The sequence below is a fragment of the Pan troglodytes genome, chromosome 10 (genome assembly GCF_028858775.2).
Source record: "Pan troglodytes isolate AG18354 chromosome 10, NHGRI_mPanTro3-v2.0_pri, whole genome shotgun sequence".
NCBI classification, from domain to species: domain Eukaryota; kingdom Metazoa; phylum Chordata; class Mammalia; order Primates; family Hominidae; genus Pan; species Pan troglodytes.
In genome coordinates this window covers 67,050,065-67,068,852 of record NC_072408.2, presented here as the reverse complement: position 1 = coordinate 67,068,852, position 18,788 = coordinate 67,050,065, and the positions used below count along the sequence as shown (strand labels likewise).

The 18,788-nt window shown below is 33.6% G+C and overlaps 1 protein-coding gene across 20 annotated transcripts in view; it reads left to right on the top strand.

Moving 5' to 3' along the window:
- Nucleotides 1–18,788, top strand: part of CCDC91 (coiled-coil domain containing 91) — a 355,144-nt gene that overhangs the window by 280,570 nt on the left and 55,786 nt on the right. For all 20 annotated transcript variants that reach the window (XM_016923731.4, XM_016923726.4, XM_016923727.4 and 17 more), the window contains one exon: nucleotides 8,406–8,519. In XM_016923731.4, the coding sequence (XP_016779220.3) occupies nucleotides 8,406–8,519 (114 nt within the window). The remainder of the gene's footprint in view (nucleotides 1–8,405; nucleotides 8,520–18,788) is intronic.

The window sequence follows — 18,788 nt, the reverse complement described above, 5'->3', positions numbered from 1 at the left end:
CATCCTTTGCAACAACATGAATGGAACTGGAGTTCCTAATGTGAAGTGAAATAAGCCAGGCACAGAAAGACATACATTACATATTCTCACTCATTTGTGAGATCTAAAAATCAAAACAATTGAACCCATGGAAATAGATAGTGGAAGGATGGTTACCAGAGGATGGGAAAAGAGTGTAAAAGTCAAAAGAAATGAAAAATAGAAATGAAAAGATCAGAAAATTAGACAATCAATTCAAGAAGTTCTTCACATAATTTTGAAGAAAAAAATACAGTGCAGGAAATCGTAATACTATGTTACTATCTCATGAAAGTAAATCTGGAATTAAAGAACATGAATTTCTAGATTGTAAGACATGAGTTTCTAGATAGACCTGTAACTAGGTTCATCATGAAATTTTTGAGGAACAGAGCCAAGATACATAAAAGTTCCCTCAGAGGGAAAAAACAATTTGCAAATTATGAAGACTCAGAATATAATTAGGCTTCTCAATAACCTATGAAATTCCGCAAAATATTTCAACCTAAATACCTATACTTGAACAGACTATCAATTATGTGTGAAGGTACAATAAAGACATTTTACAGAGAAACTAGATATCGAAACTTTTACCTCTCATATGTTTTCAGGAATCTCCTGGAGGAGGTACTCTACCACAGCAAAGGGTAAACCAAGAAGAAATCATCCACTGGGATCTAGAAAACTGGGAGATTCAATTCAACGAATATATAGGGAACCCTCAAGAATAGGACTGAGGGAGATCTCAGAATGGACATTTATTTAACAGACCTAGAGAACAACCAGTCCAGTTTGGAGATAGGTCAAGGAAGTTGTATCTCCAAGAAGACAAACAGAATGTTTCATATGTTTAAGCATATTGAGAAGATATATACAACTAGGAGAGAATTTGGGCATTAACTCATAATAATTATTTACTCAGGCCAATATAATATAGCTGAAGTGACATTGTTTTGTTTCTTTTCTTTTTTTTTTTTTTTTGAAATGGGGTCTTGATCTGTCACCCAGACTGGAGTGCAGTGGTGCAATCTCAGCTCACTACAACCTCCGCCTCCCGGGTTCAAGCAATTCTCGTACCTCAGCCTCCCTGAGTAGCTGGGATTACAGGCGTCTGCCATCATGCCCGGCTAATTTTTGAATTTTTAGTAGAGATGGGGTTTTGCCCTGTTGGCCAGGCTGGTCTCGAACTCCTGCCCTCAAGTGATCAGCCCGCTTCATCCTCCCAAAGTTCTGGGATTACAGGCATGAGCCACCACGCCCGGCCCATTGTTTCATTTCTGAGATCATGTCTTAAGTGGCCTTAAATGCTTTCACACTGTTTTGAAACCCTCTTCAGCTTCCATGTGAAAAATCTTAAACTAGTCTATTGGAGAATGGGAGACCACAGAAGGAAGAGACAAGCACTCCTATCTGAAGCCATTCTAATAGTAGCCAGCTACGTTAGATTGAGCGGCTGATTGCAGATACATGAAAGAGCCCAGCCAAGACAAAAAAGAACCGCACAGCTGAACCCCTCCCAGATTGCCACCTTGCAGAATGATGACCTAAATCAGGGATTGTCAGACTTTTTCTGCAAAGGTCAAGACGGAAGGCTTTATGGGCTAAGAGGCTTAATTGAGAATATTATATAGGTGCTTATATAATGAGAAAAAAGTTAATTTTTATTGAAATTAAAAGTATAATGGATTACAATTTTTAATATAGATCTAATGAAAAGAGTAGAATTCTCTTTGGGGCAATAGCATCTGCTTGTTATTTAAAGCTAGTTATACCTATCATGAAAATTGGTCACAAATGTTTATTAGTTGGTTGTTAATGCTGATCTGTAATGAGAGATTCTACATATTTAATCTTTAAAATGTCTTTTCACACAGACAAGTATGCTAAATATTTATAGTAATAAATGAATATATAATTTTGATTGAGTACAGTCATCACTTGGGAGGCATTTATAGAATTCTAGGTTCTCTTAATATTTTCCTTTTAGCATGTCATTGCAGTGCAGATTAATTAATTCCAGTTGAAAGTTAGATGAAAGTTTCTCAAATGCATAAGTGGATTTGGAAATACAGAAGCTTCCTTTGCACTTGCATCTATGTCTGGAACTTCTGGAACTGTAGTTTGAGTTCATAAATTTGTGTGGAATAGAAGTCTTACTTTTTTTTTAAGCTGTTGTTGCACAGGAAGTGTATAAAGGAGCTTGACTTTGTGATTCAAACAATGTTGATTATAGTTCAAATGACTACCCCATAGTATAAGTCTTGCTGCAGATAAGTGCTATTGTGCATTGTAATTTTTAATTTATTAAGAAACATTATCTAGCTTGAAACAAAAGCTAATGTCTTAAGCTATTCATTGTTTGGTAATTATGATTGAGTGGTTCTTCTTATTCAGAAAAACTTTCAGTCAAAGCCCTGAGCTCAAAAACAATCACAGCAACTCTTTACTACTGCTAAGCCATTGGACTGCTGTATAGGATGGCAAGTCAGGATATTGAGCTTCAGTTTCAGACAGAAATTAATAGAACTGACAATGGCCTAGTCAACACAAACAAAAGAAGTTCACTCTTAGCAGTATTCATTCAGTAATACATGGTGAATTCAGATATTTTCTTCAAAACACTTCCTGATGAGTAACTATGAGTTTTAAATAATTTACTTTTTCACAAATTTTAGATATTTGTTCAAGTAAGCCTTCTTTCATTCCACACATATTTTTACTATTGTCAATTGTTAACACATCTTAGCAGATTCCAAGCCAGGTTGTACTGAATTAGTGTTTCTCACCTTTTTTGAAAAGTTTCCTACCTATAGTTGTTCCATGCAGACTATTCATAGAGCCTAAGTTTGAATAACTTCAAACTTGGCATTGATTCCTGAAATAAATAATTCAACAAATCATCTGACTCATGAAGAGCCAAGAAAACTACTCAAAAATCATTTACTTTGTTTTTTAATTTACTATTGATTTTGCTACCGATGCCCTCAATCTCATCAAGCCCCTGTTCTCACAAAAAGCTATTCCAAACAAGTTCCTTTCTTCCCCCTCAGGAGAACATTTACCTGGCTGCTTTAATTAAGCACAACTTTTAAAACTCACCATTGGTAAATGGCATTTCTGACTTGACTAACAAATGATCCACTTGGAAATTTAATTTTAGTTGTAGTGTGCGTGTGTGTTTGTGTGTGTGTGTGTGTGTGTGCACGTGTGTAAGAAATCTGTTGTCTTGAAGGATTTTAAATTTTGTAATTTTTCGATGATTGCTTTCCTGTTGAGAATATTGTGATGAGTGCTTACTCTGGTAATATTCACATTTATTATTTCTTTTAGCACAGTTACAGTCTCATTGCATAATAAACACTTTTTTGACATCTAATCCATTATCAAAATATCACACTCCACTCTGCCTTAAAAGTGCAACAAAGTCGTTTTTTCTTGTTTTGGCATGATAGACATGCAGTGAAGTTAAAAATGATAATAATGTTACATTATGACAACATTCATGGCACTCAAATGCAGCCAAATTATCACTGCATCACTATAGTTTGTAATGCACCAAACAGCACTATGATTGGATGAGAATCATGTCATAAAATATTCTCTTTTTTTCAACATTAAAAAATGTAAAAAGTATTCTAATCTAGTGGGTTGTACCAAAACAGGCAATGGACCGGATTTAGCTCATTGGTAGTAGATTGCTGATCCCAGGTCTACATAAATGGTTGTATTTTAAGCCACTAAAGATTAATGTTGTTGTTACACAGCAAAAAGTAATATATTTACTATAGATTTACTCAAATCCATAATCTATCTAAAGAGGGAAGATGGGACTAAAAATATCTATGTGTTAGATTTTGCAGTGTTTCTAAGAAATAAGGCAAATTCTTCATCCTCCACACTGAAAACTCAAAAAGTAATGCCTGAAATTGTAAAATTGCAATAAGAATGTTGGAGATATTGAGAGAACATGAAAAAGAAAAAAAAAGAGCAAATGTAAAAGAACAGAAATTATAACAAACTCTCTCAGACGACAGTGCAATCAAGCTAGAACTCAGAATTAAGAAACTCACTCAAAACTGCTCAACTACATGGAAACTGAACAACCTGCTCCTGAATGACTACTGGGTACATAACGAAATGAAGGTTTCTTTTGGGAAGTGGGAAACTGGTAAGGATGGAATTCATAGGAATGGTTACACAGGGACGTCACCATTGTTGATAATATTCTACTTCTTAAACTGAGGGGCAAATGGTGTGCTGTGCATGGTATTTTATTTATCTTATTTTGTGTGTTAAAATTTTTCTTTACATATATTAACATAAACAAATTTTAAGGAATTAGAGAGTTAAAATTTTATTCAAGAGAATACAAGTGTTGACTCATTTTTATCTGACTTGGAAGTCAACTCTAACTTACTGCCTTCCTTCATTTTTTTAAGGCTTATAATCGCTTTGAGAAAAGCATGCTGCTAATCATGTGAAAACATTTGCAGGGATAGAATGTAGGATACATGAACTCACACTGAGGGAGAAGGAAATATTTTAATCCCTTCATAAGTAGCTGTTAGAGTATTCATGAAAATATTTTGGTAGCCTTTCTTACAGTGATTTATATTATGCTTTTAAGCTACATGGTACTGTATATCTATTAAAATTTTTAGAGGATTAAGACTGTGAGATTTATTGATAGAGTTTACAGAAGGGCTTGTAGCTCCTTCCTAGTAAATTAACTTTGGCCTTGATTGAGAACAATACAGAACAACTTTAAAATTACGTGTGTTGCAGGAAAAAAGTTCATTGTATACCATCATGTAATACCACATTTTGGCCCCCATTTTCCCTCTGTCTTGAGTGCTCTTGCCCTCTCTCCCCCTCTTTTATCATGTAATGTATTCTGCCATGTTATGATGCAGTAAGAAAGCTCTTACCAGATGTGGCCCCAGTAAGAAAGCTCTTACCAGATGTGGTCCTTGGTCTTCGACTTCTCAGGCTCCAGAACCATGAGGCAAACCATGGATCAATTTTCTATATAAATTACCCAGTCTGTGATATGTTACAGCAGCAGAAAATGGACTAAGATATCTATTTAGTAATACCTATGAATGGAGACATTATGGTTACTAGAAAATTACATTTCTGATTATACAGGCTTGTTTCATTTTGGGGGTTGCTTGTTACAGACACTAAAATGTCACTCATTTTCCTAGTATTTTGGTTAAAAAAACTGCATCCAATACAAGGATTATAGTTCATTACCCCCAAATCACTCTACCCATACTACTGAATATTAGTTTTTCGTAGTAAGAATGGAATTTTGGACAATCTAAAAGACTTTCTCCTAACTTTAAATGAAACTGTTCTAAATATACATTCTTCTCAGCACCACACTGCACTTACTCCAAAATTGACCACATAGTTGGAAGTAAAGCACTCCTCAGCAAATGTGAAAGAACAGAAATAACAACAAACTGTCTCTCAGACCACAGTGCAATCAAACTAGAACTCAGGATTAAGAAACTCATTCAAAACCGCTCAACTACATGGAAACTGAACAACCTGCTCCTGAATGAATATGGGTAATGAAATGAAGGCACAAATAAAGATGTTCTTTGAAACCAGCGAGAACAAAGGCACAACATACCAGAATCTCTGGGACACATTTAAAGCATTGTGTAGAGGGATATTTATAGCACTAAATGCCCACAAGGGAAAGCAGGGAAGATCTAAAATCGGCACCCTAACATCACAATTAAAAGAACTAGAGAAGCAAGAGCAAACACATTCAAAAGCTAGCAGAAGGCAAGAAATAACTAAGATCAGAGCAAAACTGAAGGAGATAGAAACACAAAAACCCTTCAAAAAATCAATGCATCCAGGAGCTTATTTTTTGAAAAGATCAACAAAATTAATAGACCACTAGCAAGACTAATAAAGAAGAAAAGAGAGAATAATCAAATAGACGTAATAAAAAATGTAAAGGGGATACCACCACCGATCCCACAGAAATACAAACTACCATCAGAGGATACTATAAACACCTCTATGCAAATAAACTAGAAAATCTAGAAGAAATGGATAAATTCATCGACACATACACCCTCCCAAGACTAAACCAGGCAGAAGTTGAATCTCTGAGTAGACCAATAACAGGCTCTGAAATTGAGGCAATAATAATTAATAGCTTACCAACCAAAAGAAGTCCAGGACCAGACAGATTCACAGTCGAATTCTACCAGAGGTACAAGGAGGAGCTGGTACCATTCCTTCTGAAACTATCCAAATCAATAGAAAAGGGGAATCCTCCCTAACTCATCTTATGAGGCCAGCATCATCCTCATACCAAAGCCTGGCAGAGACACAACAAAAAAAGGAATTTTAGACCAATATCCCTGATGAACATGGATGCAAAAGTCCTCAATAAAATACTGGCAAACAGAATCCAGCAGCACATCAAAAAGCTTATCCACCATGATCAAGTGGGCTTCAACCCTGGGATGCAAGGCTGGTTCAACATATGCAAATCAATAAACGTAATCCAGCATATAAACAGATCCAAAGACAAAACCACATGATTATCTTGATAGATGCAGAAAAGGCCTTTGACAAAATTCAACAACCCTTCATGCTAAAAACTCTCAATAAATTAGGTATTGATGGGACATATCTCAAAATAAGAGCTATTTATGACAAACCCACAGCCAATATCATACGGAATGGGCAAAAACTGGAAGCATTCCATTTGAAAACTGGCACAAGACAGGGATGCCCTCTCTCACCACTTCTATTGAACATAGTGTTGGAAGTTCTGGCTGGGGCAATCAGGCAGGAGAAAGAAAGAAAGGGTATTCAATTAGGAGAAGAGGAAGTCAAATTATCCCTGTTTGCAGATGACATGATTGTATATCTAAAAAACCGCATCGTCTTAGCCCCAAATCTCCTTAAGCTGATAAGCAACTTCAGCAAAGTCTCAGGATACAAAATCAATGTGTAAAAATCACAAGCACTCTTATACACCAATAACAGACAAACAGAGAGCCAAATCATGAGTGAACTCCCATTCACAATTGCTTCAAAGAATATAAATCCTTTGGCCAAAAATGATTCCACTTTTTGAATTGGTCCAAAGTAAATATCTGCAATGTAGCACAAAGATACATATGTGGATGTTTGTCACTGCTGTATTTTATTTAAAGTGACCAAAATACCCATGATTAAAAATTGGTAAAATAAATTATTATGCAACCCTATAATATAATAGAAATCATATTATAGAAGAATATGTAATGTCTTCAGAAAATGTCCAAGATATAAGTAAAAAATGCTAGAGTTTAGAAAATAGTATGTACAGTTTATCCCATCTTCTGTATATCCAAGTATATATGTGTGTGTCTTTCTTTGTATTTGTATTTTTCCACGTTTCCATTTTTTACAGTAAATAGATTTGAAATAGAGAATCCTTTATATTATTGTATATTTTCTGAGTTACATATAAATATCTAAAATTAATTGGGGAAAACTAAGCAAAGTCATACATACAGTCCACAAAGTGAAGAACCTCCAAGAATCAAAACTGAAGCAAATATTCTGAGAAACTCAAGCCATTTTCCAATTGATTGCCTTGATGTCCAATAAAAAAGGGTGGTACCTATAGATGGGAATGAAAAGATTTTGCTTCGTGGCATTCATTCCATTTCATGATACACTATTGTAGCAGAAAATATCATGACTTCCTGAGAAGTGTAGTTTTACAGAATTTTAGTTTGCTTTCTGTATTTGCAATTCTGAAATCTCTTAGCTACCTGATTACTATTTCAATAAACGGAGAGTACCATTTCCCTCCCTAGATCTCTCATTTCAAATACTAGCACACTGGGTGGAATTTTTACCTCTTACTTATGGTGTCCAGCTCACAACATCTTAACCTGGCAAGAGGACCAAACTAGCTGTAAATCTTACCACTCAGACCACACTTGATTATTGTGTGATGGCAAAATTAAACATGAATAAAACAGCTAGAGCATTAGAGTGTTCTTGGAAGAATAAACACAAGTTGGAAGTCTTATGTGGATAGTGCAAAATACAGGAAGGCAATGAATCATGTAAACATCAAATGAAAGGTTGGTAAGGAAGCCATTGGAGTCTGTCAGGCACTCCCTGCAATAAATGGCATATTCCGTTCCTTTCCTTTCATTCAGTTTAGGAAAGGGAGTTCTGTGAACTCTCTAACAGATCCCAAAAGATTCTGTAAGTTCTTATTCCTGTGTAAAGGTACACTTTGAATAGAATGAGCTGAAACCCGCTGAAGAGGATGTTTAGTTTATATGAAATGGACACAGATATGTCATAGTGCTCACCTCCCTGACTGTTTTGCCTTCTCCCACAAACAGGAAACTGTTAAGGCAGCAATAATAGAAGAGCAGAAACGAAGTGAAAAGGCTGTGGAAGAGGCAGTGAAAAGAACAAGAGATGAATTGATAGAGTATATAAAAGAACAGAAAAGGGTAAGTATCTCCTGAAGAGTTTTAATTTGTGCTTCAATAAACTGAATCAGTGACTTCCATACAATAACATGAAATTGTAAAATATTTAAAATGTCCTGTGTCATCTAACTTACGGATCTTCATCTAAGGATATTTTCTGATATAATTATGTATTCTGATAGTTATGTCTATAAACATAAATCCCATCTGTCAGCAAAAACAACAGTGAATAATTTGTTGGTAGACTCCTAGAAATAACCTATATCATTTCCAATTTAGCTTTACTTACAAAGATAATAGACAGTTCTACATTTTTAGTCTTTTGCCATACATTTGTTAATTTCTTATAATATTTACAGACATGTGTATGCATCATTTAAGCTTTCTGACTGTATTAACACCACTGTAGTTCTAATGGACATAATTACAGTTAGCAAATTCAGGCTCTTCTGCCATAGTGCCATTTCAAAACCATAACTCAGAATATGCTTGTAAGAATTTAGGATGCATATTAAAGCTTTGAAAAAAATAGCATTTTCATACAATGTGGTTTTATTAATGTTAGTCTGAAGAGTAGCTGAAAATAATGGATCTAACTTGATTTGTTGTCGTTTCAATAAATCTTCAGTCCTCTAAGCAATACACAAAATAAGAAACTCTTTAAGATTAGATGTTTACTGTAATCTTCTCTGTAATAAATATATATAATAAAATATATAATAAAATTTTTCACATGCAGTGTTTTAGGATGTTTATATGTTTAGTGTATGTTACATATTATATAAATATATTTAAGTATTTGTGCAAATATATAATATATTGCAAACATATATTGCATTACATAATGTAACAAAACACACATAAACAGTGTGTATGAGGAAATTTGACACAATAGCTAAACTTAATTGGTGGTCAAAATGGCAAAATAAATAGAAAATATGCGATAAGATATTATCCTGCAGTTGGCAGTTCAAGACGTGCACTAAAAGCTCATGACACTACTTTAGTCCTATACTTTTTTTTTTGTTTTTTTTTGAGACAGAGGCTTGCTCTGTTGCCCAGGCTGGAGTGCAGTGGCGCAATCTCCGCTCACTGTAACCTCTGCCTCCCGGATTCAAGCAATTCTTCTGCCCCAGCCTCCTGAGTAGCTGAAATTATAGGCGCCTGCCACCATGCCCAGCTAATTTTTTTATTTTTTATTTTTAATAGAGATGGGGTTTCACCATGTTGTCCAGGCTGGTCTTGAACTCCTGACCTCAAGTGATCCACCCACCTCAGCCTCCCGAAGTGCCGGGAATACAGGCATGAGCCACCGTGCCCAGCCATCCAGTGCTGTTAACTTGAAGTCAAATTTGGTATGATACAAAGAAAATCCCCATCTCTTGATGGCTACAGTTAGGTTTCAACAGAGGAGAATTTGTCACCAGAGTAAAAACTTCCTAAGTAGTCTTTCCAGATAAATTAACCACTCACAGAAACATTTTATATTGGATTAAATCTTTGTACAGTTTACCTTAGAGTGTTTTTAAAAGCATTTTCACTCAAACAAATTCCTGATAGATGCCTAACCTTCTAAGGGGAAAATTCTGGGCCAAAGAGTCAATTGTCTTTTCAAAGGAGTATTATGTTCTCAGAAAACTCCTATTTCCATATGTACCTACAAAGAGTTTATTTTAAATAATCTTGTTCAAAAGTAATCATGCAGCAAAGGAATTATAGGTACATTTTATATGCATACAGGGATTGCAATTGTGAAAGAACTTAAGTATCAAATAAATTCAAAGACTTCTTGTGGGTATTTGCTTTTTTATCATCTCTTTTTAAAATTGTTTATTTTATGTTAGTAAGAACACTTAACATGAGTTCTTCCTCTTAAAATTTTAAGTCTATAATACTTTATCATTGACTATAGATGTAGAATGTTGTACAGCAGAGCTTTAGAACTTATTCATCTTGCTTGACCGAAACTTTATGCCACTGTTTGGGTATTTCCTGTTTCTCTCTAACCCAATCCCCTGGTATCCACCAGTCCACTCTGATTCTATGAATGTGACTAGTTTAGATACTCTATATAAGTGAAACCATGCAGTATGTGTCTTTCTGTGACTGGCTTATTTCACTTAGCATAATGCCCTCAAGGATCATCCATGCTGTTCTGTATTGCAGAATTTCCTTCATTTTTAAAGCTGAATGGTATTTTGTTGTACATATATACCACATTTTTTATCCATTCCTCTGTCAATGGATATTTAGTTGTTTCCACATTTTTAGTGTCTTGTCTTAATAGTATATGGCCAATCTTTATTTGAGCTCTAAATCTGAATGAGAAATTATATAACAAAGCAAACTCATTCATAAGATTATTTTAGACTAACATTTCTTTGGTTGAGATGGATGATTTTTCTTAAAAGAATTTTAAAGATAATGTTACTTTTTTATCAAAGGGAGTTATGTGGCTACCATAAGAAGTGCCTATAATAAGAATAAGAAATGCCTTTTTAAGAGATATCTGTTCCCCACATGAAGCAAATTAACTTTGAAAAGAGCTGACAATGAACTCTGGCATTTAGTCTGTGTGTTCTTGCAAATCATACTGAAGGCCTAGTATTCACTTGTATTAGTCAGTAAATCAGTTACCACATGTAGAGACATTATTAAAATAACAGCCAAGAAACCATGACATTAGCTTTCATTTGCACTGAAGTTCTACTTCTCTTTGCTTGTTTCCTTATATATTAAGGAGAATAAATCTAATACCTACCTTGCAGAGTTGTTATGAATTAATACATGTAATAAAATAGCAGCTACAGTAAGGACTCAATAAATATGTGTTATGCTTATCATCTTTACCACATTATTTACAGAAAGTAGAAATAACTAGCAGCATTATTGTTGCTAATTAAAAAATGTGCTCTTTAGAATAGTGTTTGGTGTTCTATTTCCTCTGAATTTACAGTGTGAATTCTAAAATTTTATTTCTCTTCTGTTACTAATTCACAGAAGATTAAAACTGATTTAATCAGTACACTTGTAGGAAATTTATTACTTCCACTTTGGGATTTTAAACTTTTATTAATAATACATGCTGTGGCATATTTTTAATATTTGAATGTTTGTATCTTTCCAAACAGAAAAGCTATAAAAAAGAAAGTCAATAAATGATCTGAAATGGAACTAATTACTAATTACTAGACCTCTTTATTATGTAAATTTTAAAAAATTGAGATTCTCTATATTCTTCTTTTCCAAAAACATATTTCACTATTTTGAGTTAATTTTTATGAATATCTTGGGGTTTGGAAAATTTTCATACACAAAAAAGATATCTCAGAGCTTATAAACTAATACTTAGGAAAAACAAAAGTTTTTTAGCAAATTCATAATCTTCTTGTCTGTTTCCAAAAGACTGAATTAGGGCAACTCACATCTACTTCTTCCTTTGGAAGATGGATTTCTATTTACATCAGAGAACACATTTCCAGAACAAAAATTTTCCTTTCCCTTCTCCAGGTTTTTTTTTTTAAACTAAAGAGTCAACTTGAGATTTTCAACATTAGACAACTTAAAAGCCCGATAGACCTTGTTTCCAACTGAGCTTGAATTTCAGTTTGTGAAGTAATCTTCTGTTCTTGAAGTTTTTGAAAATCTTTGAAGGAAGAAGTCTACTGTTGTATTAGGTCCTACCTTTTTTGTCCTTTGTCCTAGTAGTCTTTCATTAGACATCATCATACTTTTACCAAATTCATTAAAAGTTTGAAATGAAGACTTTTCCCCTACATCTTTTTTTTAGTCTTTTGCTTTTAAAAGACAGAAAAACACAGAATTAAAAATTCGAAATGCTTAATTTTTGAAATACCTTATGGATTATCTAACAATATAAAACACAATGGATTTACAAATTGCTATATGAGGTTACATAGCTCTTTCTGTGTATCTGAAATTAAGTACTTAATCAGTTATCCATTCCTGTTGAGTAGTAAAATTATACTCAGAATTATACTAGAATTAAAGTTAGAATTCTGAGAAAATTTTAATTTTAAATGCTATTTACCAATTTTTATGTGTGAAATCAATAGAGATGTCACTAAACTTTAAAAATACCTAGTATTCGTCTGGTCTAAACATCTTAGGACAAAGGGGCTACCTGTACATGTACTAATTAAGTAAATTATAATTTACATTCAAATTACATCCTAAATTATTTACTAAGTCAGATACATAGTACTTGTAATATTAGTCCGAGTCATAATCATAACCAAAAATTACTATGTAATGAAAATATCCAAATAAGGAGAGCTTTTAAAATGATCAACCAGAAAGATAATTTAAATCAATGATGAATTAGTTTTAGTAATAAAAATGCCTTTTTATAAGAATTCTACCTCATAATCTTTTTAGAAATTTCTCTGTAAAATCTATCATGCTAATCCTGAGGAAAAAAAAGGATCCTTACATTGAATTTACAACTTTACTGTGGAATCAAAAAGGTAATCTGCAGCCTTAACACTCATAAATTTTCCATTGAACTTGGCAGAAATTATCTAATTTTAATGGATTTAGACATTTCCAATATAACTTATATAATAGAGAAGAAAAGGCAAACAGGAAAACCTAAAAAGATTTAAAAATATATTTAATCTTTCTGTGGATCAGCAAGGTACCTGCAAGTACAGTGATTTGCATTGAAAGACCATATTGTATTTTATTAAAATGTAAATTTTGGTTTCAGACTCTCTTCAATCACTGTAAATTCTATAGCAGAAGTTGCAAACTGCAACTCATGGGTCAAATCCGGCCTGCTGCCTGCTTTTATAAATAAAGTTTAATTGAAACATACATTCACATCCATTCATTTTTGTATTGTCCACTAACTGGTGTCATGCTTCAATAGCAGAGTTGAGTAAAGAGAGACCATTGGGACATACAACCCAAAATATTTACTATCTGGTTCTTTAAAGAAGAATGTTTACCAACTCCTGTTCTAAATCATAAAAATTATCTTGCGGGGAAAGTTTCTTCTTTTCAGCCCTTTAAAATTTTTATTCGCTTCTTATGCCTCAGGGTAACTAGACAATTGAAGTCTCTTAGGTGCTATTCTGGAGAAGATTTCTCTCTATGTATTAATTGCCAGATAAGATATTATAATACATCATATCTGATCATTAGTGCCATAAACTTTATTTTATAAATGGAGATGGCAGAAAAATGAGATGGGAAAGAATACATCCCTGACACTTCCCTAGGGAGGAATAATTTGTGGTTTATAATGACCGACAGCCCTTGGATTAGAACGAAGAGTTCCAACCCATCCCACAAGTTAAGACTGTTACACATGAGTTTGCTATGAGGGAGGAAGTGTGAATAACATTCAGCAAGCAACAACTACTCACAGCCAAGCAGTGATTCCTAAAAAATAAAATCTCATCCAAATGTAATAAAATATTATTTTTCCTCTTAAGAAACAAAATTATTGCCTGTGTTTTCTAAATCACCTCCAGGAAAATAACCTTCACTTTAGAGTATCCTTTTAATTTAGGTTTTTAGAGAAGAGTAAGAAGCAATTTTCTTTACTTCAAAGGTTTTGTGGTCAAGGCATTGTCAGAATTTTTTAAATATAAAAGGGCTCTTTTAATCCAGTTTTGCTGCAATATTCTTGGATGTTTGCATCTCCAACTATTAAAAGATAATATTTAGACAAAATGAACTTTCCTTATGTTCTGACCAGTTACACAGTTACTTGAATAAACCATTATTTCAATATGTTATTTAATATTTCATGGTCCCTTACTTTTCTCTTCTTAGAAATATAGAAGTTTGACTAGCTGATCTCTAATGACTCTTAAAGTCCTAAAATTCTGTTAAGACTGTGAGTAACATTTTCCTTGACAGTTGATAAACCCCTTGAGAGATTTTTAATTCTTGATATAAATCAGTTGCATCATAGTAGTTACATTGTATGGTATTTATAAATTAGTGTAGGAAAATGGCGCTTTCCTGACATTTCCCATCTTCCTGCCCCATTCTCATCCTAATTACTCTTGCTTCTATCCAATCTGGAGGAGGCTGTGTAGTTGTATGTGCAAGAAGTAGCTCATTAACAATTCAGCATCTGTGGTCTAAAGCATTTGCCCTTGTAACTTTCGATTTGGGTCTCATCTTTGAAAATGCTTTTATGTAACCAACACATATTAAAAAGCATACTATACCCTTACATTCATTGTTGCCTGTTTTCGGTTGTACCTCATTTTTTGATGCCAAAGGGAATTTAGCCTTCTCTACATAAGCTATATTGTAATTTAAATCATCGGAAGTTTACCTTCCAAATTTGTATAATTATATCCATTTCAGGTGGCACAATAAACAAATGGAAAAATATTTGGATTTAGAAAAATAACCAGTACTAACCATCTTGCCAAATGATGTTTCAACTAGGTCACAAATTTATCCTTCTTCTTAAATTAAAAGCTTAGGATATTTGATTTGAAAGAGAGGTTAGTGAAGGCAATGAAGTAAACAGATTTTAAAGGTTTTATAGTTGTTTAAGGTTAATATAATTATGATTTTAAAACTTATTCACTATTTCTCTATCTTAAACTCTTTGACAGTTTATTTCACAAATTATACTTTAAAATCAAATTTATTGCTACCTCCCACTTTATATTTTATCAGTCTTCTTGATGGTCTGTCTTGTTTTGCTCTTTTCACTTGCATAAGAATAATCTTGAAAAATCTTACTGACATGTGGACAATCACACACTTTGGTGAGACGACCCTATTTGTCATTTCCATTTCAACAGTGTGGTCATTGAGATGATGTTAAAGATAAAGCCCAATGCTTAGATTATATCCCATTATTCCTGTAGCAAGGAATATAAAATACGTTTTAACTTAAAATGTATGTACACATAAAAACTAGTTTGGTGTAGCAGTTAATGTGGTATTTTTCATTGGTTTTTGGATGGATTCTAATCGAAGTACAGTGAGCATAAAGATTTTGGAGGCATCTAGTATATGAAAATGTTTATCTCTTTTTATGTAATGATTCAAAATTGTTCATCTAAGTAATCACTTCTTGAATTACTATAATGACAACTAACTTTATTCTTTGGTAAAATGATTTAACTTTAAAAAACATATATTCACTGATGCAGGAGAATCACTTGAACCCAGGAGGTAGATCAAAAAAGTTGTGCGAGACCAGAAGCACCATGTCTTTTAAAGCTTAAAGCCTTATTTTGGAAGGAAAGTATAAGAACGTACTCCTTAACGAATTAAGTGAGGTCAAAATAATAGCTTCAAGCAATAATAGACACCATTGGCACATGACACTGCTTGAATAAAGACCAAATGCATTATGGTGACAACAATTGACAACAGAATTCCAGAAGATCACTTAAGCCTATGATGATCAGGATGGACTTTTGGTTTCTGTCAAATGAAAACTAAAATGTGGACTAGGCTATATAATAAAAAGAGGAAAAAGAGTCTGTGAGAAGCCAAAGGATTTGGTTTCTTAAAAGAATAAGCAAATTTATATATAAAAATTTTTGTAAAGAAGTCTATTTTCTAGATTCTTGATATACCTTTTGGATGCAATTCTAGAATATCTTGGCTCATAAAGCTCAGATTATTGGGGGCAATAGACATGGAGGGAATTTTTTTGGTTTATTATATTGATATGCCCTTCAGCCATCCTTAGAAGTCAAAAATTGTGTGTGTGTGTGTGTGTGTGTGTGTGTGAGAAGGTGTAGGTGTATGTATGTGTGTATATATCAAAATGTGTGTGTGCGTGTATGAAGGTGTTGGGGGGTGTGTGTGTGTGTGTGAAGGTGTAAGTGTATGTATGTGTGTATATATCAAAATGTGTGTGTGCATGTATGAAGGTGTTGGGGTGTGTATGTGTGTGTGTGTGTGTCTGTTTGAAGGACCTCTATTTGTGAGCCGTTTATTAAGGGACCACAATTGCCTTCACTGTTCTCACTCCAGCCCGTGCTATTAAACTGTTTAGAAGGAAATGGAGAATGAAGTGGTATTACAAATTGCCAGCATCTTAATCTGTCTATATCTATATATTTACACAGCATGCATCTGTGTATACTTTTCACTATCCCATCTTAAACTGCATATGGAGAAGCTTCAGTATAAATGTTTTTCTTTTCATTCTATAAAGAAATGTTATGAATACCCTTAATAGTTGGAGCACTGTGCTTAGGCTACAAGGACCAATAAAATAACCAATAAAGAGAGCCTTATCCTAGTATTCTTAATAATGATACATATTTGTTTAGCAACTGAAATTTATAAAGTTTTTTTATATGTTATTTGACTCTTATAATCTATAATCACTTGCATGTTTATTATTCTTTTGTAAACCAGAAAATCAGATGGTAGAAATTATGGTTCTGAGATTACATCTAATAATGGCATAGCTAAAATTTGATCCAGTGCTTTTTCTACTATATCACACCAGTGGCCCTTGTCAACTTCCTGTATACTAGCAATTTCACTTTACTATCTAGGATGAAGCCAATATCTGAAGAAAATTATTAAAGCCCACAGTAGTTAGAACCAGTGAAGAGTTACAGCTGTAACATGAACAGCTAAGAGAACTAGAAGGGCAGGAGGTACTCAGTAATATACAAAAGGACTGGCCAAGAGAACAGCCCACATGTCACCACTATATTTTATTATATACTTTAACTATAAAACTATGTTGTTTTTGTTTCTTATTTAGGAAAAGATGATGATAGTTTCATGGAAATCATTGTTCAGAGTGAACTATTAAAGATATAACCTTGAAAAAGAGTTTCAAAGATGTGAACTTGTTCAACTAAGAAAAAGTTGCTTGCTGTAAAAATTCAGCAATATAGGCTCCCAGAAAACAGTACCACAGTTATCACCTCAAAACTAAATAAATACCTAGAAATACTCAACTTAAATGGAAATTTAAGCTGTTTAAGTAAAATGTTCTGTATTAGAAAAAATATATAAAAGAACCACCATTTACTGGGTCCCAAGTTTGTCCAACATACAATAATGGGTGCTTTATATTTACTGTCTCAATCCTCACAACAACCCTAAAATAATACCTCATTTTACAGATAAGGAAAATTGAGAGTCAGTGATATTAGATAACTACCCAACATCAGTACGAGGGTCAAGATTTTAACTTGGTTCTGTTTGACTGCAAACTATATGGTGAGATTGTAGGATCTACCTTGGTAAATTTTTAAGACTGATTGAATAATTTACACATTATTTTTCATATAATATTCTAGGAATTATTACTTTTTCCACTAACAGGAATTAGTATACCTTTCTGTTTTTACAGGCTCCATCTAATTTGTGCCTTTTCAGTAAGACCCAGATAAATTGGGAAGAAAAGTAGAACTTTGGTCACATGTGTATATATGTACACTGAACACAAAAGCAGCTAAGAAAATGCTGTTTGTGGATTTTACCTTAGAGGGACAGAACTTACATGCGTGGAATATGCCCCAACATGTAAGGATTTTCAAAAAGTGCTAAAACAAGAAAACTTAATAAACATACACTACCTGGCTGTCTAACATCAATATATTCCCATTGCCAATATTTAAACCTAACCTTCAAAATACATTCTTCTTCCATACTTACATATAGTAACAGTAATACAATTAAAATAATAATAAAATACTGAAGGTATGTCTTATAAAAACAAAAATGTTCTCACTCATTGACTACAAAGAGGATGACCTGAAATATTCTGTGGCACCCAACCACAAGACAAGTATTGCTGAGAGCGTGATTGGTCTGATCATTCAACTTCTGCTGTCACAATCATCTTGAATCTCTGTCCATGTATATGAGAGTCATTTGATATGGCTTTCTACTTGAGCATGCCCAGTTTAATAGGTTGGAGGATCAGCTAAAACAAGTTCATTTTAGGGAGATCAGGTCACATTTGTTTTTTCACAGCCAAATATACAATGTTGAATAACACTTAGCAATGAGCTCAGTGCTGCTTTTCAAAGGGATAAGATTTCCCTGCCTGATGACTTTGTTCCAAAACCTTAGAGATTTCTGCTGGGATTCCTCTATTAGAACTTTCCACAGGCTCCACATAGCATCTCAGTAAACTGCTAACGGTTCTAACACCCATTGAATCTATTGGTCGTTAATTAGGGCCAGGTAGATGTGCTATAGTATGGACTAACAAGGAAGCCTCCTTTTTTTCTGGGACCTACTCACAACTAGAGGCTTTCAGGTCACTTCGTAAATAGGTTAAAGCAGGATTCCCAAACTAATGTA